General features: G+C 35.3%; 1 protein-coding gene across 2 annotated transcripts; it reads right to left on the reverse strand.

Annotated features, from left to right (window-relative positions):
• Positions 1-373: 373 nt before the first annotated feature.
• On the reverse strand, positions 374-24,960 carry LOC131154493 (uncharacterized). 2 transcript variants are annotated; one of them, XM_058107301.1, is made up of 8 exons: positions 24,768-24,960; positions 23,589-23,612; positions 19,548-19,653; positions 19,363-19,431; positions 11,950-12,443; positions 6,824-7,085; positions 1,335-1,543; positions 374-689 (listed from the first exon to the last, which is right to left on the reverse strand). In XM_058107301.1, exons 1-8 carry the CDS (start codon positions 24,770-24,772, stop codon positions 623-625), a joined length of 1,236 nt encoding a protein of 411 aa, XP_057963284.1. In that variant the 5' UTR covers positions 24,773-24,960; the 3' UTR covers positions 374-622. The 2 variants fall into 2 exon arrangements, with proteins under 2 accessions (XP_057963284.1, XP_057963283.1); XM_058107300.1 differs by having other exon boundaries at positions 23,589-23,615; positions 24,768-24,956.
• Positions 24,961-26,075: the final 1,115 nt, after the last annotated feature.

Below are 26,075 nucleotides of genomic sequence, written 5' to 3' on the forward strand. Positions count from 1 at the left end.
AAATAACCCAAAAAAACTTATTTTTATAACGTTTGCAACTAACATCTCTAATACAAAATACAAAAATGTGCGTTTGTTTTTCGCGACTTACGCCCATCCCCCTTCTCTCTCTCTCTCTCTCTCCAAGAACACTGCAAATGGCGTAGATGAAACAGAGCCAAACCAAAATCTAAACCACCACCCTCCTCCCCCCCCCTCCCCCCCCCCCCCTAAAAAAACATATAGATATATATATATATATATATATATATATATTAGTACAGGCGCACATGCTAAAAATTAAGGACAACCCAAAAAGCAGATCATAGCAGCAGCAACTTCGGAAATTTTGTTCAGCAAAATTTCAGAAAGGTCAAAATGAATACATGCAAGGTACAAAGCGATAATATTATTCCGGGCAGGATATTATTTCAAGTAAGGAAATCATTAATGGTTTAGAGAACCACTGGCACACGATGTATTTGTACGGAAATTAAAAAGTTTAATAGCATTTCATACATGTGAATAGCTGCGTACTACGACAAAGGATAAGAAGTCAGAATATCATCAGCTGCCATGCTTGTACAACAAATGACGGGGCGACGCATCATTCACATCACCCAAGCTGCAGCTGCCGCTGCAATTATTCTTCTTCCTCGGCTTCCTCCAACCAATTGACAAATGGCTCCAAAGCCTTCACAAAGGTTTGCCTGCAGATTTAAATAACAATTATTTTAACTCCAACTAAATTCTACCCGCTTAGGTCTTTTAAAGCAAACAAAGCCACGCAAAAAATGCATATCCAGAAAATGGTTTGATCATGGGACTTCCGTGTTGAATGTCCCAAGCTCCAACTTTGGAAGGTGGTGCACAGGCAATCAGGGAGGAGGGTGCCATGGTGAGCTTACCCTATTGTGTAGCCTAAAAGCCAATGGGCTTCAAAATGGATGAAAAAACCAAAAAAAAAAGGCACCTTTAGGAGATGTTTTTACAATGGCATCGGGTAATAGAAACAGGTCATACCAGAAATGAGCCTATTCTCATTGCACATAGAATAACACTTATTGAATTAAAAAAGGATTTAAGTTCAGCTTTTTAACTAAGCTAGAATAACACTAATTGAATAAAAAGTATGCAAGTTCGGCTTTTTAACTAAGCTTTGCAATGATTTCATTCCAGAAGAAGAATTTATTATGCCTTCTGGAAAGTGTAGGATAAGAACTCAAAGATTTGGAATTAATTTGGGCAAAAATCTCGATTATAAACTTGTGAATCCCTGCAACTCAATTAAACCCACCCAACCCAGCACAGCTTCAACAAAACAAAACAAAACAAAAAAACAAGCAGCAGCATACCTGCCCTTAGGATTCGTTCCCTTGCGGAACCAGTGAAGAATGGTATCTTCAGCAAGTACATCCTGGTCATAGAGAGACCTCACAATTTCAGGGAACAATTTCATCAGCTTAGCATCCTCATAGCATTGGATCTGAACTTTGTACATGAGTTCCAGCTCAAGCTTTCCACTAGTGCAGAAGGTATTTAAGAGTTTTGCCCATGTTTTCACCTATAAATATCACAAAACGTTCTCACCTTCATTAAACCAATGTCTTTCACATGATGCATGTGTGCATGTCTGTGTGGGTGGGGTGTGTAAAGTTAAAATGGAATGCAAACTCTCCAATTTTGCAGCCATAATGCATACACATATATTGTAATTTATTTTTCCTTCCAAAAATTGTTGCTAGGAAAGAAGTATTATAAATTTCAAATATATTATTGTCATAGCGTTTCTCTCTCTCTATAGCTCGCATGCGCACGTTTCCTTCCAACAAACAGAATTAAAAATACAATGGAGCTGCCATGACAACGAATCATTCAATGAGAAACCCCAGAAGCTAAGGCCCAAAGACAAGCAAAATAAAATCCCACAAGAGGAATGAACATGGTACTTGATTTTTTAAAGTTAAGCATTCCTTTCTGCTCACAAAATTCAAAATGGCAAATCAAACATCTGTCTTACTTTTAACAAAATCCCAAAACTACTTATATTTTTCACGCACATATGATCATCAAAAACTTTAAAAAGCACAATAATAAAGCATACCATACAGTTACATTATACTTATTAAAATTCATAATCCATATAAAACAAAAACTGAAACTACACGTTTATACAAGAATTTGAGGATACCAGTGTCTTTTGTATGTTTGACACAGTGCTGTAATGGTATCACCAACTACTCATGCAACATAGTCCCAATCAGTTGCTGCTCCAGAGTCGATATAAAAACAAACAAACAACATGACCGATAGAGTGAATCACAAGTTGGTACGAAGATTCCAAAACATGATAAATTTTCGTTTCAAAATGCTAAATCTAATGATCCAAACTTTTAATTCAATGTTGTTCTCATAATATATTTTTTTATTAATTAAAGTGGGGATCCATCACATTGTAAATCTGTCTTCAGTCATTATTGATCTATTCCACAACAGAACTCTTCTAAATTTAGAAACATCTCGACATCCTCTCCAAAATATAACTGTGATTACACATTTTTCACCAATATATCTATAGATGAATGCCCGTACACATTTACTGCGACCCTGTTCCTGTTCCCACGTTCTAGGTTAACACTGTTCTGGATACAGAGGAGAGATTGCAGATTACAGGGTAATCCAGGAATTGAGCGCCTAGTACTTGACTATTAACAGTGACAATCTCACACTGTTATGCATACACACTTAGCTTATTATTGTACATTTGCACCTGCATTTATGTCTTATAATATAAATTATATGCTTCTATTTGCTCATCTACTTACATCTACTCACACACTCACCTTCTATATTAATGGTAAAATAGCCATCCCCTCACTCCTTGATGCCATAATAGGACTGCATTTTAAAAGAAAAAAACTTGATAGAGAGCCTACCAGCAGCATCATGCAAATGCCTGTAAAAATTGGGCCACAGGAACAAAAATTGAATACTCCATACATGAAACCTGAGAAAGGAGACCCAGCTGGATTAACTGGACAGAGAAAGAGCAGCTTCTAGTTTGGATTCACACGACCAATCTGATTGGTTTCCCCTTACTTTCAAGGAATGAAGTTAGCACTCAGAAGTTAGAAGAATCTTCAACTATAAAGAGCATTAAGAGACAATCTAGGGAGTCTGCTGGAAAAAATAAAGTCATCTTCCTAAAAGGCTTTCTAAACCTCTGCTAGCTGTGAACCAAGTCCTCTTGGCCCCTCTGAGGGGAAGCCTAGGAACAGTACTCTATGCAGAATCCACATTCTCTGAACATGGAGCCAGGTAGTGACAGCTGAAAAGAACAAGATTTGCGAAAAATGTGGTTCTATGTTGCAGGTGAAGCAGCAGCAGATGCAGAACATCTGTTTCAGCCATCACTGGCAAGGCAGCATCTTTGTATGGGAACTATAGCGATGATGGTAGATGCAGCTAGGGCTTTGTTGCAGGATAGGACTGCATTGAAGATGGGGTGGAGTGGGCCACGCCTGGGACATTTGATGATTATGTTGGACTTGGGGCAGTTATAAGACCGTAAAGGATTTGAGGTGGGCCAGCTGAGTGAACAAGCCTTAGCTCCAGATGCCTCAAGTGAGCAGGACCAATATCTAAATGCTTTTATGGTACAATCAGGCTCAAGCTCATGCCCAATGGATTTTGAGAATGAATCAGGTCCATTGAGAAACCATTTTGTGGCGGGCCTCAGAAGTCTAAAGGGAGGATCAACTTAGGAAGGCACATTCAGATTCTGATGCTTTAAAGGAACAATCAAATTTTGATTTACACGGTAATGGTCCACATAACAGTTGAGACATGGTCATTACGTAATGAGTAATAAACACCTCGTCCATGAATTCATTTCTTGCACGAACTTGTTGAAAACATATTAGATTCACATATTTTGATCCCAAAATTCTACATACTATTGATTTAAATAATTTTTAGTAAATTTTGATCAATTTAAATATAGCATATAGTCATATACTAAAAGTATTGGATGTCATCTTGGTTGCATTATTTCCAATGGCGAGAAAAAACATGCATTTGCTCCTTTTCACTATTTTATTTATTGTTAATGAAGTTTAAACTAAGAAAAATAAATATAAAGAAATATAAATATAGAATGTCATCTTTTGTACTTCTGTAATCTTTAATGGAATTTTGTTATCTAAAGAAATAAAATAAAAAATATGTTCACACATTAAACAAGAACAAAAATGCAAAGCAGTAGAATTTTTTCCTGCCTCCAAATAAGGTACAAGGAAAACACAAAAAAAAAAGTATAAAACTGAAAGAACTTAGGATATGAAATATGTAATTTAATGAGAAAAAGTTAGATTCATTTGAATGCTAGTAATTTTAAAAAAAAAATACATAAAGAAAATAAACACAAATTATTTTTCTTAATGAAAATATTTCTAACTAAAATAAACCAATTCAAAATTGATCCTCTAATCTCCATTATGAAAAAAAGGAGGGGGGAAGGGGTTGCAGAAAAAAAAAAAAAAACAAGGGCACAAAAACCTATTTTTTACTTATTCCCAGCCATCTGATAATGTAATGGTCGTTACACTTGTGAATCTGGGAACTCCTGAGATATCGCCAGGTAACGGCCTTGGAAGCCATCAATACCATTACACAACTGATTTTTAAGAACTATGGAGCTCAATATTCTAGTTTATTAAAGAAGAATCCTGGGCACCTGAATAGTTTAGTAAGAGGAAGAGGCAGGGGTCAGGAACTATTCTTGCAGCCCCAATAGGTCTGATTCTCAGTTGCAGACTAGGGTTAATACAAGGTGCACACACTACAGGACAGAATAGTAATGATCCTGGTGAGTGTGGGAAGCTGACTGAAGTCTCTAGGTACTCATTGGGAGACGGCTGCTGAAGAACGTGTGAAAATGTTACGTCCATAGGCTCGCTGGCGAGGCCGTTGTGGATACGGAAAAGGTAATCCAAGCTAAGGGATTCTGATGGGAGAATTTTAGAAAAATTAAAAAAATTATTTATTAAAAAAAAAAGTCTATTAAAAATGCAGACGGAAGTTTGTGTTGTGGAATCTTTGAGTGGTCAGAAGTGGTATATGGCTAGGAAGGTAAGCAAGGAAAGGAGAAAAAAATGGGGCTATGTATCAGGGAGCAATAGAATTGACATAAGTCAGTTTGATCATGATGGCAGTTTGCTCCTGGACGAATTTCAGGAACAATATGGCTATGGTTCTGATTCATCTCATTTACCTGGGGATTTATTGTATGTACCTCTATAGCTATGGAAGGTCTGGAGGGTATCCCTATCTTCGAAGATGATAAAATGGGCAAAGAAAAGCTGTGTAAGGGCGAGATTTTACCCACTCCCAGGGGAAGATAAATGAAAAGGACTTAGAAATCAGCAACTGCTAGACAAGATGGGCCTGTGGATGTCTGATCCAGGAGGCCATGAATTTCAGTTGGATGGGTGTAAAAGGGAGACAGAAAAGGGCCAGCAGGAATCAGCTAATCTGCAGTTTTCAGTAAATTATGATGGGAAGGGGTTAAAAGAGGACTTTTCTTAATTAGTTTTCTTATTCCTTTTGTTTTATTTTATTGTTTATGGATGCATTGCTTTCTTGAGAATATCTTCACCAACTCTGCAATTCTCATCCTTTCTCAATACAATTTATTTTCTTATTCACAATAATAATAAAAATAAAAAAATTAACTGCATCAAAATTGGTGTTCAAAGTTAGAAGAGACACAATACCAAGTCAAGATGCCTAACACTGAGAAAACTCAAATAAAGCAAAGTGCTCAGCAACAATTTTTGCTGATAGATTTTAGAGATTTTTCGGTAGCTTAAGAATATGAGAACTTTGTGGCGGTTTGCAGTGTTTATTGTTTTCGTTTCATGGATTCTTGACATACTATCAGATTTTCCAAAGTCATGTTTCATCCATTTATTTGATTTGGTACAACCTTTTTCTTCACTCAATTGTGGGTTTTCTTGTCAAATTGTTTTCGCAGTGTGGCTTACCCCGATATTCAGAGCTATTTGATGGCTTTGTTAGCCTGAATTTTATTTCAGATTTTTGTATTCGTTGGTGCTTGATATTTTCTTATCAGTTTGAGGATTTCTCATCCTCCCTGTATATTTTCTCTCTAATAGAATACTGTTTCTTGTATCAAAATCAATGAAAACAATTTGCACAGAACTTGGTAGAAACTAAGAACTAAAATTTAAAAAAAAGGAAAAAATACACAGACAAAGACAGGTATGAAGTTGATGTCTTCCAGAGAAAACAGAACCATTTTGAATCTGGCACTACTCAAATGCCATTCAAGATCTTTTAGATTTCACCTTATTATAGCCATGTTTGTCAGACAGGTATGAAGTTGATGTCTTCCAGAGAAAACAGAACATTTTGAATCTGGCACTACTCAAATGCCATTCAAGATCTTTTAGATTTCACCTTATTATAGCCATGTTCGTCACAAAGAAAAAAAAAATTAAATATTAGGTTTATGACAAATGTTTCATGCTGCTAAGGGATTTTTTAAATGCGTGAACAAAGAAAATATATATTGATAATCATGGATAGACTTGGTATTGCAGTTGTTTGTCTCCAGACAATGTACCCATTCAGTTAATGCAGTTAATTTGATACATATGGAAGCATCCCCCCCCCCCTTACCCCCCTGTGGGGAGAGAGAGGGGGGGGGGACTCTTTTCTTATGCAGTAGAAGGAACCCTTGCTGCATTCCTTCATAATGAAGAATGAAAGAAGGCAAGTGTTTCCAGTACAGAGACAAAGCAACAATAGAACTAGAATATACCTTGCGAAGAGCTGCATTAGCATTTTGCTGCTGGTTTTTCCCGGACCACTGAACAGCATCCATTATGACATCCCACAAAATCCGCACGACCTCAATATCTGGTAATTTAGCATCTTTCACATGCTGCTCTACAGTTTCTATGACTTCAGAAATATCAGTTTCCTCTGATATCTGGGTTGTTACTGCAGATTTCATGTCCTTCAGTTTCACCTCAAATATTTTCTTCTCATTGTACTCAACCAAGGCGACTAGCCCTTCCTTGCTAAAAAACAGAAAATAATCAGATATAGAAAAGTTCCAAATTACAAAAATGCAAAGGCTAAAAATGCCCATCTTAAAAATTGAGCAAGTAAGGAAAAAGCACAGCACATACTTCTCAGATAGAATATTTTCTAATGCCCAACTTACTATAAAAATTAGAGTAAATTACACACTTCCCTTAACTAGACAGCTAAGTATTCAAGTTTCATTTGATTGCAGTTCAATACTTGATGTTTTAATTCTGGAATTTGATTTCCTCAAGTCACAACCAAGCTGCAAAATTACTCTTGACCATCAATTTGACTAAAAGATGTTTTAGCCTAAATGACAAACAACTGATTAAAGCTCTGAAATTTACTTTGTAGCCCCCTAGTTGCTCAAAAAAAAGAAAAAGAAGAAACCACTTCCAAATCCAGCTGCTCACCCCTTGAAAAAGCAGCCTTGCCCTAAACTTTGGATAAAGCTTTTTTGCATCTCAAAGAAATAAAATCTGCAGCGGTCAGATCACATGTTTGTTTTGTTGACCATCGTCTGTTAATCAGTTTGACGGTCGAGAATTGCAATTTGATTGCAAGTTGGGGGAGTTTAATGCCAAGAACATAAAGGATTAAAGTGCAGCTGGGTGAAAATTTTGGGCTAAGTATATACTACTAACAAGCCCAAACTCTAGTACACATACAATTGCATTATGGTATAGTGGACAAGCGTGCTAAAAGAGTATGCATAAATAATTTTTAAAATATTTTTTAGATCCCCAATAACGGGAATCTACCTCATCAACAATGAGCGCACTAGCGAGGAATGCCTCTACCTCATCCATCTCAACCACCATGACTACTTGAACCACCTTATTAACTTTTGCCATTGTCTGGTAAAGAACTAAAATCACCATGTTTGGCAAAGGCTGTCCTCTCAGAGCCAAATGCATAAGCAAGAAAATGTGTTCCAAAGGAAGCATGAATGACACAAGAATAAACATCGGCAAATGATGGCAACTCTGCACTACTAAGTATCTGGAACCGAACTGCCTCAAACTCGGGTCTCAAACCCACTAAAACCCAAGAAAATGTTATCTGCTCCCTCTGCTTCTACATCTCATGAATGTTACCGATTATAGGTTGCACAACGTTAAGCTCCTCATGAATACATTTCATCTCTCCAAACTAATCTACAATGCTCATGTCTCCCAGTTGTAAACGAAAGTATTACTGAGATAAATCATACATGTGTGTTATGTTACTAGAGTACAGAAGCTTGGCATAATCCAAAATCTCCTTGCATGTATCTAGATGCATGCACATCTGTGCAATCTGGGGCTCCATCAAATTCCACAAGAAGGAAACAATCAAGGCATCTTCCTAAATCCACACTTCTTTTTTCTTATCATCAAAAGGATCAGATTGGAGCAAGTGGTCAACTATCCTAATCCTACTAAAAAAAACCGAATTAGACCATTGAACATAATTCTTAACATCCAACTTTTTAGTTGTTAACTGTGGCACCGATGAAGGAAACATGTTCTTGGGATTCATAGACTCCCTCCCAACACTCACAAACCAACAGCCACACCAATGTCAACCAAGGAGAACAATCAAAACTAATCGGGACAACCACAAACAACGTGAAACACCAAAACAAGCACGAACAAGGCGAAGGCGAACCACTTACAAAATGACATAGCACTGCCCCAGCATAAAATTTCAACTTATGAACACTGCCACTACTCCAAGAAACTCACAAAAAAGCCTTTACGAACATCAATCAACAACAACAAATGAATTACCATGAGTGCATGGTCGAAAAAGGTTTAATCTCTTGAGCAAAAAAACATGTCCAACAGCTTGATAATATGGTCTAGGAAAAGAATCAGAAAATGCTGGAGGAAAAAATCAGAAAAAGGTTGCCAGAATCACTCTCACGTGCCGGCGCAAGGGATTGGGACTCCCAGCAGTCTGCCGATGCGTCAAAGTACGTGGGAAGGTTACCGGCAATGGGATTTTGCAGGGTTAAGTTTCATAATTTTTCGCTATATGGTTGGTTTCGTGAAATAATGAAGGGTTGAGTTGGTTCTGAGAAGGGCAGCGACAGGACAGTGTTTTCCTGCATGACTGTGTGCTATGGATTTAAGTTGGATTGTACTCTAACTTAAATCAAATACATTCTAATGACTATAATACCCTTACTCAATCTCACCAATTAACATACTAACCTACTTAATTATAATTCTAAATGACCAAAATAACCTTTAACACTGTTAATAAACACAAATTTGAAATACTAGAACTACAATATTGTAAATATCAAGTATGTGATGTATTTGTGCCATAATGTTAATACAATATTAAACACATTCAACCAACATAAAAATAAAATTAATAAATCAAATAATAATTGTTATTGTACAAATACAACTAATTTAGACATAGAGTTGAAACAAATGGTGCAGCTAGTATATAAGTTATACTTCACGTAAAATTTCAGAACTTTGAAGATATCATCCATATCCTTCTTGTAATAATCTTTATTTTCAATAAAAAAAATTGATTAAAACAGAATTTTCAATTTGGGTTTTGAATCTCAAATTTCAATCTCAAAGAAATTTTGTTCCAAGTATATGGTAAATCGTTTTGATAACTTTTGGATGATTGATCGAAATTTCAACATAAATTTGTAAGATGCCGCCATTTTGATTTTGAAGGTGGTGGAAACCTAAAATTTCAAAAAGCTCTTAAGAAATTTAAGGCCGTGCTTTCAACATAACTTTTTAAACAACAATAATATGATATAATTCATAATGATTCACACCCCTCATTTGTGAAGACAAAATGCACTTCACTAAATCTACTAAACCACGCTTGAGGAGAATATTTTCCACCATATAGATTTCATCAAATGGCAGACCTACACTAACCCCCTTTGAAGACAAGATGCACTTCACTAAATCTACCAAACCATGCTCCAGGAAAATATTTTCCACCATGTAGATTTCATCAAACAGCAGACCTACACTAACCCCCCCCCTCCCCCCTTTTTCAACAACAAATCCTAGATGTTGCTCCTGTCTCCATTTTCATTTCAAACTAATGCAATGGCCACTTAAAGGTAATTGCATGAGACGAAAACAGATACACATGATCTTCTGAGCTAAATTGAAAAAGTTTCTTTAGTCCTAACCATAAACATACAAAACCTTTAGCCATGAGCAAGCTTTGACCAATTAACAGAACCTTCAGACTTAACTTTCACCATAAACATTTGTCAATAACCAACAATGGACTTGCCCGAAGGAAAGGTTACTAGTTCCCAAATATTATTTTGCAGCCTCTCTCCTTGGACACGGCCTCCAAAACAAATATAAGAAGAAAATCTGATAGTAATGAAGCAGAAGCTTAATAACAAGGTGACAATTGATCATAAGACGTAAAATTTGGTATGAGATAACAAGTGCAAATGCGCTTACATATACGAATATTAATTGAATGGTCTAATTCATTAGGAACTAGATTGAATGCCAAAGGAAAAGTTAGTGGAGTATGCAAATCCATAGTTGAAGTCACAACATAGTGACAACATTGATGAGTGTGCACCTGCGCACCTGCAAATGCAGAGGTGGATGAGCTGAAGAAGGAAGAGAAGATGAAGGCACTAAGGATTCCAACGACAACTCGAGAACAAGAGTAAGAAGTAGTGGAAGAGATACATGGGGATTTGCAAAAGTATGTGCTCTAGCGTAACAAGTAAACTCGAAGAATGTGACATCAACAAAAAAAAATTCACGGTAGGATTATATAACCAATATCCCTTTCTAGATTGTGAATATCCCAAAAAAAATGCACTTGATTGCATGAAGTTCGAATTTGTCAACACCTAAAACAAGTTGATTTACAAAGGATACACACCCAAATAAACAGAGAGGCAACAAAAAGAGGTTCAGAAGGAAAGGAAGTAGAAAGGGGAGGTTTGCCATCGAAGATGCAATTTTGCCCATAAGACACCATGCCATAAGAATTGCATCACTCTAAAATATTTATCAAACATTTATGTAGACAATAATCTTCAAGCAACTTCCCCAAGATGGCTTCTAACTCAATTCTATTATGGAGTGTTAGAAAAGATGACTAATGATGAAGCATGCCAAAGTTAGTCATGGAAGTATCAAAAGATGCAGAGAATTACTCTTGCAAATTATCACTGCAAAGCAGATAAGCTGAACACAATCTTAGTTTCAACACAAAATGCACAAAAAACAAATAGAGAATAAATTAAAAAGATCTTTCATTAAATAAAGCCATGCGATCCTGAATAATCATCCACAAATGTGAGAAAATATCAAAATCCCAACTTTAAAGCAAAACTAAGACCCCTAACATCCAAGTGAGTCTGTTAAAAGAAATAGACTTGATGCTCATTTATTGACTCAAGAAACAAAAGAACACATTGATGCTTTCCCAATTAACATGAATAACACTCTAAACATGACAAACAACTCAAACTAGGGACTGTTATCCAAGGAAGGATGTCCAAAGAATACAAGGGAACTGCAACCATGCATTGAAGCAGAACAAAGAACAAATCAAGGCAAAGACCACTTGATTTCAAGGATCAATAATCACACAATTCTGCAAAAGTTCACATGCATTGTACCAACTAGGTGCATAATCTGTACTTGCACATTTCCAAAAAAGATAATAAAAAAAAATACATCTGAATTTGGAAATTATATGTAATCAAAAACATATATATATATATATATATATATATCAGCACTAAGCATATGTGTAATTGTACATTTGAGATTCTAAATAATTGAATACTTGGAAATTATCAGTAATAGAAATCCTTATCTTTGATAAAGTAACACTCACGTGAAATGCTCAGAGAAAGCTTCAGCAGATCGCTTTGCGGATGGGAAAAAGTCAAGAAGATTGTCCTCCATCTTTCCTCGCTTCAGAATTGAAATTAGATCATCGAGGCTATTATCAATAAGATATTCCTTGAAGAAGTTTGTAATAAATGGAAGCACTAGCCCTTTGGCCACGAGATTATCCTTGAGCAGTGGCTGGAACACAGTCTCCGGTGGAAGCCCTGATAACTTCTGGGAGAATGCAAGTGCCGTAAAAATTGCCAGCTTCTTCCTTTCATTTTCCTCAAAAAGCTCCAATGACTGGAGGAACCTTCGCATGACATTTTCAAGATTCTTTATGAGAAAAGGCCTCCGCCGCAAAATCTTCTGTATATAGATTACAGATGGCAAAATGGCATCTCTCTTGGGCTCACAATCTATTATAGAGGAAGAGTGGCGCTCCCCCTCATCAGGTTTTGTTGTGCCAGGTTGTGTACGCCCTCCAGTGAAGACAACCTGCAGTAATAAAACAAATTAGATAATGGTAACAGAACATTTTCAAGTCCTCTCCCCCTCCCCAAAATAAATAAATAAATAAATGAAAGTGAGGGATTATAGGCAAGCAAATGATATTCTATAGAGTACTAAACCAATAATGTCATAACTCCACCAACCTAAACAACAACACACTCCTGCAATCATAGTTTATAATTTGATGTCATTTTAGTTATATCAGCAAAAATACTACAGACTCACTTCGAGATTTGATATCCATGATACAGTTTTTCAGTTCCACAGCCGCACCATCAAACACACTATACCCAGTGAATAGTTACCAAGATTCCCACTACCTACCCTCAAACCATGATTCTGGATCAACTTCCCAAGTTTGTGCTATTTTCCGCAGCCCTGATTGCAATCGTATGTGATCTGACATACCAAAAGCAGTGACCCAATCTCTCAAGGGGTTGCTTGGATCAGGTTATCCTGCACAATATGATCACTGGAATGTCGGATGCTCACATTTGGGAATTCATGGATATCCTACATGGCAAGCATCTTGAATTCCCTCAGATGATGGATACTCAAGAGTCAAGAGAATCATACATGGCAGGCATCTTGGGTTACCTATGAATGCTATCCAAGACACGGGTATTCAATACCCACTCCCCTTGGGTGATCTTAGATTTCATGGGAACCCAACTTTATAGAGCAACATAACCCCGCCATTCATTATTTTTGCACAACTACAACAATAATAATAACAGTAGTAGTAGTAGTAGCAGCAGCAACAGTAGTTTTCAATATTAAGATTATTATTTAATAACTTATAATTATTATTTAAGTAGAAGTAGTTTTCATCACTATGATTATTCTCACAAAAAAAAAATTGACATTGTATTTATAGATTTTTAACATTCCTAGGATTACTGTTCATAAATAACAATAACAATATTATTATAACTACTATTATCATTTGTTTTGTTTTCATTATGATGATAATTGTCATACAAATATTATTAAAATATCACATTTATCATAAAACGTAGTTGTTTAATAATAATTATTAAAATATATTTTAAAAAATAATTACTTTAATAATTACAATTATTATATATACATATTCGCATTATAAGAATGTTCTAAATTAAAGGTAATATTAGAAAATCCATGTTATGCTGCAAACTGTAATCTTAAATTCCTGATGAGCAAACCAAACAAAAAAATTTCTGATACTTATATTCCTACATATAAGATACCAAAGAAAATGATTCCATGAGATCATTTAGGACAACCCAAGCTAAATGGCACCTAACTGTGTGCAATCAAAGAAAAATGAAGAAATAGAAGAAGAAGTAGAAGATATTAATAAAATCCAATCACCAAATAGTTCTCTATAAAAAAAATTGAAAAAAAAAAAAACACAATTCTATTATCTATATTTAATGCAATCTTCCACAATGCTGCCTTAAATATTTTATTAAGTGAACCATATAAGTGCTTCAAAGTGTGTCACCATCCAAAATAGCAAACCAACTAGCATACCCCTAGCATACCACATGTCGAGTTAAGTGGCACATCCCATCTACAAATACAAACAATAAAGGAAAATGATAGTTGTGTTGAAGGAACACCAGTTCCGACAAAATGCACCCACTTATACTTGTCAGTAGGTATGAAATAACAAAGGGGGGAAATCAGTAGCAAATGAAAAATCCCATTGCACAAAAACACAGCACCATAGGCAAAGCTAGCTTTTGATGGACAATGAATAAAGGTACGCGAGACAACTTAGCCAGTTAGCCCCCACCCTACAAAATAAAAGAAAACAACCAAAAGAGGAAAAAAAATTTCAGAAAAAATATGAGCTACTACAAAAAAGCATCTGCTTCCTCAGAAACTAGGAAGTTACTTATCTCAATCTCACCAGTTCTTAAAAGAAAATTATTTGGCAAATGGAAAATACTAAAATACCAAAAGAAAATCTTCTCTTTTGTTATTAAATATATGTCAAAGTCATGCGAATGTGTAAGCAAGTATGTGCTCCCTTCTGTACAAGCACACAAACATGTAAGCCTGCAAAAAAAGACAGAGAAAAGGATTGTGCAGAGACCACAAATGTTATTAAATGTTAATGTTCAAAAGGGACATATGGCTGTCACTCTGAACTGGGTGGGTGCATATGCAGGTGTGGGCTATGGGTGTGGGTGGGTGAGTGAGAGTGTGTGTGTGTGTGTGTGTGAGAGAGAGAGAGAGAGAAAGAGGGGATATTTCAGAGATTAAATCATGGCCCTGGAAACAGATCAAGTTGCGATGGCTAGAAGTGATTAAGAGGTTTGGCTCAAATGCATCTGCAAATGGGCCGCAATGTAGCTCGAAGCAAGAGCAGGAGGGCCAGGCAAAAAACTCAAAATCCCGTCAAGCTCCTTGGACCAGTTTCACATGCAACGAACAAAACACAAATTCAACTCAGTAGTAAGAAGCACCCATTCCTTAGCAAGATGAACGTGCCTCTTCATCCTACAGCAATAACCAAATTGATTTATTTCAAGCAAGGAATTGAGGGAAAGGTAGTTGTCCTGTTGGAGCAGAGACTGATGACATAAGGGCAGCTTATGACTTATGAGGTCCCATCCTTGAAGGTGGCTGCTCTGAACCCAAGGTATAAGTTGGAAGTTTGATAAATGAGACATATTGTGGTTTAGTTTGATAAGACAAAAACCTTGCTTCCTTTTGTTTCCTCCAAACAAAAGAATATGATTGAGACCTTCTAGGTACCAACTGCATCATAACAGGAACAAATGGAACATCCCTTTGCTGAGAAATTTAAAATGTAAAGTAGATTAGTAAAAAATTGCATCTATTCCCACTCTTCTAGGCCCTGTGGAGGATAGCATGTTGAGGGGAAAGTTGATAGTGAACATTTTCCACCATGTCAAATATATGGATTCAAAGCGTGCAACTCAATACTTTCTTTTTGGAAACAAAGAATTTTATGATACCAAGAGAGGGAGACAAAAAGAGAACACAAGAAAAAAGAAAGAAAAAAGGGGGTGCATAAGATACCTTCCAAGAGAAGGAAAATTTAAAAAAAAAAAAAAAAACTAAAAAAAAAATAGTTACAAAATAGCTTTCCTGGAGTAAAGCAACCGAATCCCACTGAAGATCTGCCAATAGAAAATGCCAAAAGAACCAATTTGCCAAAACCCATGATACAGGTAACATCACTCGATTACAAAATAAGAAAATTCTGACATTTCTTTCCCATTCATATGCACCAAAATATAGCCACAACTGATCTCCGCCACAGCCACTCTCTCCTTTCCCTTTACAAACCCCCTAAACAAAAAGGCCTCTAAAACTTGATACAATTAATTGAAGATGCTTAAAAAAAAAAAGGAAAGGTAAAGCAGAAATTGTGCAAACAGAGAAGATATAAATAGCATCATTCTGAAAGCAACATGGATGATGATTGATCATAAGAGTTGACTATCCTTTTCTCTAAAAGGAGACAAGAAATATAAGAAATAAAAAATTTGTGACTCGGAATCCTGCTTGAATGAAGTTAAATTTTGATGGTTTCATGAAAATCATGACCAAGGCTCCAGGGCTTCTACAAATGTAGCTCTTAGGCACCACATTCACCATACTTTTTTTCCCAGTAGGTATGGAACTATCATGTGATGGCAAAGAAGTTTGATGTTTGTGTCCATAGAAAGAACAAAGAGGCATCAAATTGAAAGATCTTATTACTACTTCAGGTGAGTTAAAATTTCTTACGAGCTCTAATCTGAGGTCTTTGTAATTTATAAATGTTACTAAAGGGATTTCAAGGTTTCTTTGCAAAATTCTTGGTACCACATAAACTTGGCCACTATACTTATACTCGGTACACAAGAAAGCCTTTTTTTATAAGAAAATAAATTCATTAATGTATAGGAAGGAAAAAAAAAAAATACAAGATTTGGAGAGCATCCTCCAATAAGAGAAACCAAATGGCAGTTACTGAAGGGCAGCATTACATTTTGCACGCCTGACAAAAAATTCCACTAAATAGGCTCAAAAGCTACAAAAACTACTCTACTCCACAACATATAGGAAGGGAGTTGTCCTATCCTTGAAAATCGTCACATTGCTTTACATTTTTTTTTTTTAAAAAAAAAATAGCATGCAAAGCACAACTCCACAAAATTCTACCCTAATTTTCCTAAAACCCCAAAACATCAACATTGAGTCATATACAGCTTGTGGGATCTCACACACACACACCAAACAAGGAAAAGATTGTTATCCAACGCAGTCTAGCCAGCTGGAAATTTCAAACAGATGCTCATTTGTCTCATTAAACCCTACACACATCATGCAAATATCTAGGCTGACTGCCTCATAGGTTCGCCTCACCTGCAATAAGTCATTAATATTAATCTTGCTAAAAGCCAAAACCCAAGAAAATGCCTCGATATTAATAGGAACCATACCCTTCCAAATTACATTTTTCCAAAGGAAAAGGATAAGTCATCAAATATCCCAATAACCAATATAGAAAGATCCCGAGAATAACAAACTAGAATTATCCCACAACCAAATACATGAATCGCACGTCAAGTGAGACGAAATCCAAAACTCTCAACAAATTAGCTAGCTCATCAACCTCTCTTTCATTAACATTCCATCCCAAAAAAATGAAATTCTAAGAAAGAGAGGACCCCTCCAAAGAATAGAAGAAAGTGTGATTGGAATGCTGTGTATTGAAGAGACCCCAAAAAGGCAGGGCACCAACAAAAGAAGTCCCGCCCACCCACCAAGAACTGAATATTATTACCATTACCAACCTTGAAATGTGTACAAGGGAAAAAAGAAATAAATAAGGAACTTGAGGATTTTTTTTTTTGGGTTTTGGGGGGGGGGGGGGTTCGGGGGAACACTTTCAAGCGCTGCATCAGAAGCATTGCTGCTACCTTTCCTCCTCATTTCAACACAGGTAAACAGCTGAAGCCTCCTCTTTGTATCCTTCAACCAACAGTCCAACCGCCTTACAAACATTGGCCATCCTTCTCAAAACTCTTCTTAACATCTCATTTTGCCCTTCATGCTTCTCCCTCAGATATAGGATTTGGGAGGATTGAAATCCAAGAGTGTGTTGTCATTCACTAAGATCAAGGCTAGGTTTGGATTGGTTGCGTGAGTGGAGGTTTGAACCTCTTGGACGTGTCAGCCAGACTCCTTGGAGTTGGAGGAGCATTCAAGTTGGTCTCTTCCTTCTCTAAATGTGTTGTAAGATGAGACCTCAGTTAATAGGGGGAAAAGGATGGAATTATAGACCTTGTTCTTAAAGAATAAGGCTGCAAATGAATCAAGCCGCTTACAAGCAGCTCAGTAAGACTTTGTTCAGGCTCCATCATTATATACATGAAGGATTCGCCAGCCCAAAGCTGAACCTGAACCTGTTTTTTACTTTTTCCCAGGTGGACTACTAGTCCCCTTAGGTTGTAACTTCTCTTTCTCAATCAAATATACCTTCTTCTATTATCTAACATATATATATCTGAACCTGAAGATGAATGGGCTTGGCTCATTTATGCTCGATTACAAGTTTAGTTTGACTCATTTAATAGGATCAGGTAAGGCTCATTTATGTACTCATTTAATAGGATCGAATTAGGCTCAGTAGGCTATAGTTGGGGGGCGAACATCCCAAAGGCAGTATTAGTATCCTATCTTGCCAGCGATGCAGGGTGGGAACATTTTTTGACCTTCTGCCTAAATAAACCTTAAGAGCCTCTCACCTTTCACAGTGGTAGGTTCTAACCAAGTCGTTTGTGAGCAGCTCCGCTCAATAAGAGCTTGTTCAACTCATTCATTTGTATAAATGAACAAGCTTCAGCAAGTATGTTTAAGCTTGATTTTGGCTCAAGCTCAGTTAAAAATATAATAAACAAGCTTGAATATGGTAAAGCTAGACCCAGCTTGGCTTATTTGCAGCCCTAGGGTTAGTATTTGGGTAGCAAGGGGAAGGGAAGCTATCGGGCATGTAGAAAGTCTCACCAAAATCTTTAACAGTAGAAGACATAGAGACTGGGAGGAGACAGCCCACCATTTTAGTTGGGCCTGCAGACATTTGGCTGTGTTGAGGAAGGGGAAGCATAGAGGAAATTCTTTTTATTAACAAGGCATCTTCTTTGTAGCAGTGAATTTACAGGTTAGTTCTTGGAGCAATAAAAAGTGATTTTTAAATTATACAATTGAGTAAAATAATTATAATAAATTTATATTTTTTATTATAACATTTTCTAACTTGTATTCTTTTGCATTTTCTTTATTTTAATCATATTTTTAACTTGCTATTACATTTAAGAATAAGAATAAACATTAGTTCAATTAGGTTCTTAATTTGTTCTAGATTAACCAAACAGGTTGCTATTTTTCAATTTTTAGTTTGTGTTTCTAACTTCTAGTTTTCATTTCTGGCTTTCAGTTACATAATTTTCGACAGTGATACCAAACCGCTGTGAAACATCCTGCATGCAATTTAAACAATATCATCAAAAGTCCTTTAAAAAGGATACATATATTTATTTTTCAGGGAAAAAAAATGCATTGGCCAATTTAAGATAAGAGTAGAAACAATTTTGTAACTCAAGTTGGCAAGGCTAAAAGAGGGTCATGGCAATCCAAATAGTACAGGCCCACTCAGTTCCTTCAATGGGTAACACAGTTCAAGAATAAGGCATCGATACCCTCAAAAGGCTTACCGACTAAGTTGTCCTCAATACAACAGCATTAGTACAGAATAACTTACAACTTGAATACAATATTTATAAAATCCATAACAAATGCAATTAGATGCACAAATAACCCAATGTAAAATACATTAAAGTTCTTTAACCTCATAGAAATAGATAAAAGAATGTTCACACAATGTCAAGATCCTTACCTCAAAAAAAGTGTCACCGTATCTAGAAAAATTAAGGTCGGCAGATTCGATGCTTTTAGCGACAAGTTCCTGCATGTAGCAAATGTCAGTTAGGTAAAAAGAAGACCCAGTGGACAGTGCACACTCACACACAAGGAATAGACTACAAATACTTGATAAAATTGCAAATAAATTGGTAAAATTACCAGATCACCAGCATTATCCAGATAAATCTGGACCACTGCATCTGCAAATGTGGCAGGGTCCAGAGGCGCTGCGATGTTCCGTTTGCGGGTCTTAATCCGCGTACCACTGTTAATAAAGATAAAAACTAAAATTAAACCGATGAAAGGAAAGTTAACAAAAGCCAAAATAAATGTCAAACCAAATATAGCCAATCTTCACCATCTATTCTACACATGATATTCCAACACCTAAAAAAATGCAATCTAATTTTGATAGTACTTAAAACAAGCTTCATCTTCAGCATTTCAAAAAACAAATCTACAAGATAAGTTGACTTTCAAGAGGAGAGATACCATAAACAGCATCCAAACATTAAACCAACTTCTCAACATTGAAATAGAAAAATAAGTCAAGAAAAACATGGTAAAATTGTTTAAACCTCCAAAACATCCTCTTTCAAGAAAAAAGACAAAAAGTAGAAAGCATCCAAGTAAAGCCTGACACATTTTTTATTAGTAAGACTTGGATCCTTAATCTCCCTTATTGCACCCAAACCATTTATCACCAAAATCAGGTGATACATCAATGTTTTGAAATTAAAAATAAATCAAAGTTGTGTTTGAAGTCATGGAGTTTGAACCAGGTGATACATCAATGTTGTGTTTGAAAGCATGGAGTTTGAGCTTTAGACTTGGAGTTGTGAGGATTTTGACAAGAAGCAACACAAAATTGTATGGAGTTTTGTTGAACACCCACAATTTCAAATCCAAAACTTACAACTCCATGCTCCCAAACACAGCATATAAAATTTTTTTTAACAAATATGACAAACAATAAAGAAACCAAACTGCCCATCTTATATGAATTAAGCCTACAAGAAGTCTTTACAAGGTAAAAAAATTAATGCCATGTCAGAATAAAATATATTTCGTAAGATGCATCATAACTTTGTCTATTGCTTGACGTCTTGGATGTCCATAATCACTAATTCTTTTTCCTTATAATTACTGTCAAATCAAGAAACCAAACTCCATATTAGGTTTTTTTAAATTAACTGCATCTATTTGCATGTTTTTTGGGAGCATCAGTGCAATACTTAACTGTGCACTAGACAGGTTGGAATCACGCAATGCAGAGCAAAGAATAGAGTTCAACCTCCCTATCATCTAGATTTCTTTGAAAATTAAAACCATGAGTATAAGTATTACCACTAAAAGTTAAAAGAGAAGAAATGACAGCATTATGAGCCATGGACAAGTAAAGCAGAATCCTCCAACCAAATATTCTCCCAAAAATGAATATAAGACCCTCAAGCAATTTTTATTTAGTGCAGGGGATCAGTCAATTGTAAATTTGTGAAATAAAACTTCAAAGACTGTCAAGGAAATATCAAATGCCTTTATCTACACGCTAAATTTACTTCTAATAACCTTGCACCAAAGGGAGTTGCGTATCAGGGAAAACTCCATAATCGTTTACTCAGAAAAGCAATATTTCGACACCAGCTTTCAGAACAGAGCGCCGCTCTACCCCCCCCCCCCCCAAAAAAAAAAAACCAACAAACCACCTCCCACTAACCAAATGATCCCTCTTCTCACCAACCTCAACTGAAAAAAATCCTTCATAGTCTTCTCCATCTTATTAGCCACCCCAATGGGAATTCTAAACAAGGATAATTAGTACAAAAGGAAAGACATGACTAAATGAGGGTGATATAATCATTAAAAGAGCATAAAGCCACTTCTCTCACCCATCCAAGCGCCTAGCCACCTTAGGCACCACAAGATCCCAATAGCTTAAAAGATTTAGTATTACCACCAAAAGGAACTCCTAAATAAGTCAAAAGGTTACCATAAGATTGATGATTTTATAGCATGATGGATGCATTGTCATTTCTTATTTGTGTACGCATGTCCATATGTTATGGCCCTCTTGATAAGAAACATTTGAATGACTAACCAAATGATCCCTCTTCTCATCAACCCCTGCTAAAAAAATCCTTCATAATCTTTTCCATCTTATTAGCCACCACAATAAGAAATCTAAACAAAGATAATTAGTATGGAAAGGTACAAGAAAGGCATGACTAAATGAAAGTTATAGAAGCACTTAAAAGAGAATAAAGCCACTTTTTTCACCCATCCAAGAGCCTAACCACCTTAATCACCAAAAGATCCCAAAAACTAAAAAAGATGTAGTATTACAACCAGAAGGAACTCCTAAATAAGATAAAAGGTCACTCTAAGATTGATAGATTTGATAGCGTGATGGATGCATTGTTGTCTCTTATTTGGGTATGCATGTCCATATGTTGTGGCCCTCTTGAAAAGAAACATTGAATGACTGTATAATTGATTCCTCATTCAAGTAGGGGACATGTAAGGCAGCTTTGAATTTCATCCAAATTCCAAATTCATTGCTGAAATCCTTTTGTGTGTTCTCACATGGCCATGCTATCTATTACAACCAGAAGGAACTCCTAAATAAGTTAAGAGGTCACTCTAAGATTGATAGATTTGATAGCGTGATGGATGCATTGTTGTCTCTTATTTGGGCATGCATGTCCATATGTTGTGGCCCTCTTGAAAAGAAACACTGAATGACTATATAATTGATTCCCCATTCAAGTAGGGGACATGTAAGGCAGCTTTGAATTTCATCCGAAGTCCAAATTCATTGCTGAAATCCTTTTGTGTGTTCTCACATGGCCATGCTATCAATTTGCCAAGAAGAAGCCAGCCTACTGAAAAAGCTTATGAGGCTTTTTCCAAAGTTCATTATCCTTCTCAACTTGTAACATAATTTCCCAAACCTAAACTTCCTTTAGATGCCTCTCCAAGCCCAGAGTTAACCATAATTTTTTTTTCTTTTTTCCTACAAATAGAAAGATGGAAAGTCCATTTAAATTGGGTTCCTATTATCCAAGACTCTCCATTTAGGATGTTGAGTATGTGGCACCTATCATCCACTCGTATGATGAAGGGATAATGGTCCACTAGGATCCCACCACTTAGAATTCAGAGGCGACGATCCTTCTGCATGATAGGTTATGTGTATTCCTACAATTCAAATTGAAAGAGTTCAGAGGTGGAGGTTAATTTTAGGATTCTTTTCATTTGCTTTATTCAATTTAGGGACAATGCTTTACCTTAACCCTAAAAATTCTTGGAAAGGAATTTGAAAAGATTGGAATCACTTTTTGCCCAAAGAATCCATAATTTTTTAGAGTACACCATTTAAAATAAAAAATCATGAAGAACATTCCTAATATAGTTTTTTAATCATTTGGTGGGCCTGAGGGTGGGGTTCGCAAAGCCACAGTTCTTCAATGTTCTTTAAGGGTCAATGCAAAAAGTTAAGCTCTACAAATAGTTATTTTGTTTTAACCAAGGTATTAAATTTCCATTTTTTTCAGAAATTTCAAACATATCAACCAAAAGTTTAGTTTTGAAATTAAAACTAAGGGGAAAAAAGCAAATTTTGAAGCTTTCATTTTGGTTTTAAATTATTCACACTCGTCTATTTTAACATTTCCCAATATTTCATTCATAATTTCTACAATTTACTATAAGTTCTGTTCTTGCCCGAACTTGAAATCAAGTTTCTATGGAAATTGAAATATCCATTGAAATTTCCTTAAGCTAGGCCCGTCAAAATTTCCACCAAAACAAAATTTTAATCCTTGTATTTAACCATAAAGCCTCTGTATGGAAGTTCACAATAAGAGGGCATGGACAGCCAGACAGACAACAACCACACCCATTACATAACAAGAATCAATCACAAGAAAGGTACTGCCTATAGACAGAAAGGGCTATACTTGCATACATAAATAAATACATGTACATTTTTATATATAAATAGCACACTTATTATTGACAAAAAATAAAACAAGAACATAAAAATGTCCAAAAAGCATTTAATTATAAAAGGACAGCAACGCTCAAATTCTCGCAATTACAAGTATTAATTAATTTAAATGATGAATAAAAATATCGTTCAATTAAATGCCAAAAACATATAAGAATAAACCAAATAATTAATATATTAACAGAATTTACCCGAGAGTGGGTCTCTCCTTCGAGCTGCTGTCAACAAAAATGGTAAGTTAGTACCCAGCTAAGTAAAGTTCAACTTACACCCAAAATAAGAGCTTCGCTTGCACAATAATATTAAGCTTAGTGAAATAAATCCATAGAGAACCATTAGAAGGCCCCTTTTAAGCTTAATCAGAGAATCTAAATTTAAGATAAATCATTAGTCCCAACTGAAAACTCCTTCAATCCCACCACAACATATATGAGTACCCACAAAAAACCTCAAATCTGGATCTGTGACTCCAACGAGAACACTCACTTTATCAAACAATATTAAATTGAAGTACACTAATCAAGATTATACCCCCTCCCCCAAACTTGTGTTCTTCGATCAAATTCGGAAAACCTAATTAGGCTGAACCGTTCAAATTTAAGAACATTTAACAAAATTCTACAACTTACAAAATAAACAATAAATACTATCAGATCTAGTGACTTAAATCGAGAAACTTAAGCAGTCAGTTAGTACACATGTAAAGCCTCAAATCTTAACAATTATTTTTCATGAAGAGCTCAACTTAGTTAATGCGATAATATTAAACGTAGTGAAATAAATCCATAGAAAACCATGAAAAGGCCTCCTTTTAAGCTAAATCAGAAATTTTCAACTTATAAAAAATAATTAGCCCCAGAGGAAAAACTCCTTCAATCCAACTACTCCCAACAAAAATATTTTTAAGTACCCAAAAAAAGTCTCAAATCTGATACGAGACTTCCGCCAAAAAGAACGCTTGCTTTATCAAACGTTACTAAAGTAAACTAAACTAATCAAGGTGATAACCCCCAAAGTTGCTTTCTTTAATCTCATTCAGAAAACTCAATTCGGTTGAACAATTTTCTCAAATACCTCCTGAGATCCGTAAATTAGAAAAAAAAAAAAAAAAAAAAAAAAGATAATAATTATCAGATCCAGTGGATTAAATCCAGAAACCTGATCAACAAAATTTTTAACATGCTCATAAATTCAGGGAAACTCATAAACTAAAAGAAATAATTTTTAAGACCAAAAAAAAGTGACAAGGGCTTGATTCTTGAAGAAATATCAACAAATAAGAACGGATCTGTGTACACCATGATAAGAAGAGAAAGAGATTAGAAAGCAGAAGTGTAAACGGATTTAAGAAGACGAAAAAAAAACCATACCTCATAAACCAAGACAGAAAAGAATCAAAGGGAAGGCGAGTCTGAGAGACTCAGCGTTCGAGAAGGGAGAGGAAGAGGAAGAGGAAGAGGAAGAGAGAGCGAGGTATGAATGTAAGGTCCTGAATTTACTTTTAGAGAGAAATGCACTCTCTCTCTCTATTTACCTTTTTTTCTCTGTGTACTACCGCCGTCCGCCTGTTAAAGTCGGGACGAGAGAGAGAGAGAGAGCGCCTGGCGAGTCGGTGAGTGTTCTCCACGCGCCATGGCTCACGCTCTTGATTTTCATTGGTGGTACTCCGCGGTCCCATCCCATGTGGGAAAAGCAGTGGGGGGTGTTGCCCCAGTCACTCGTGCTGCGCGTGCGGCCTCGTTTTGCATTCATCTCTTTCTTTAGACAAGTGGGTGTGTTTGGATGTGCACCCAAATGTAAATGGGGCCTTCGGTTGGTAATTGCAAAAATAAGATTAACGTGCTTGGCGTGTCCTCATGTGGATCATTATTTATTTAAATGAAATTTAAAATTTTTTATCGGAAAAATTTATCAGTCAAAAAATAAATTAATATCAATATAAGCACAAAGTTATTTCATTAATTTTGATTTATTGGAACCCATTAAAATAAACTAATGGTAAACTAGGGAGTTGTTTGGAATTGCCTAGAAAAATTTAATAAATATTTTACTAAAAAGTGTTAAAAGCGAAATGATATTTTATTTTATTAAAATAAATAGTATAGTTAATAGTATATAGTTTTTTACCATTTAAAATAAACAATTTTAATATTTTCTTTAATTAATAATTTATCTCAATTATTTTAATTAATATTTTAAAATTTTCTATTAATATAACGCCAGATTATTATTTTTAATTAACAATAATCGTTTTATTAATGTATTTTTATTATAAATAACTTTTTATTAATTTACATTAAAATTAATATCATTAACTAAATTAAAATTTAACTTATTTAATATTAATTTAAATTGATGCATGGTTCTTTTTTGTTCCAAAATTGAATTATACTTATTTAGCAGTCAACATGCCATGACATAATAAAATATTGTATAGTTATTTTTTTAATTGATAATTATTTTAGCTATATTTCATTAAAATCTAAAGATTTGTTAATAAGTGAAATAGAATAATATTATTTTCTAACTAAGAATAATCGTGCTATGAATATATATATTTATAGCGTATGATTATAAATTTTAGAAAGAGAGTTATAACGAAAGCAAATTTTTTATTTATTTAAGGTTATTTAAATTAATAAATTATTCTTTTTATTTATTTCATAACTTGATTATAT

This window comes from Malania oleifera, chromosome 4 (assembly GCF_029873635.1).
Source record: "Malania oleifera isolate guangnan ecotype guangnan chromosome 4, ASM2987363v1, whole genome shotgun sequence".
NCBI classification, from domain to species: domain Eukaryota; kingdom Viridiplantae; phylum Streptophyta; class Magnoliopsida; order Santalales; family Ximeniaceae; genus Malania; species Malania oleifera.

Excerpts from the sequence above, each read along its gene's own strand:
- LOC131154493 (XM_058107300.1), bottom strand. Across the intron at positions 12,444-19,362 it reads ACGGTGACACTTTTTTTGAG|GTTGTCTTCACTGGAGGGCG; the intron begins GTAAGGATCTTG and ends TTATTACTGCAG. Across the intron at positions 7,086-11,949 it reads GCTTTCTCTGAGCATTTCAC|CAAGGAAGGGCTAGTCGCCT; the intron begins GTGAGTGTTACT and ends TCTGTTTTTTAG.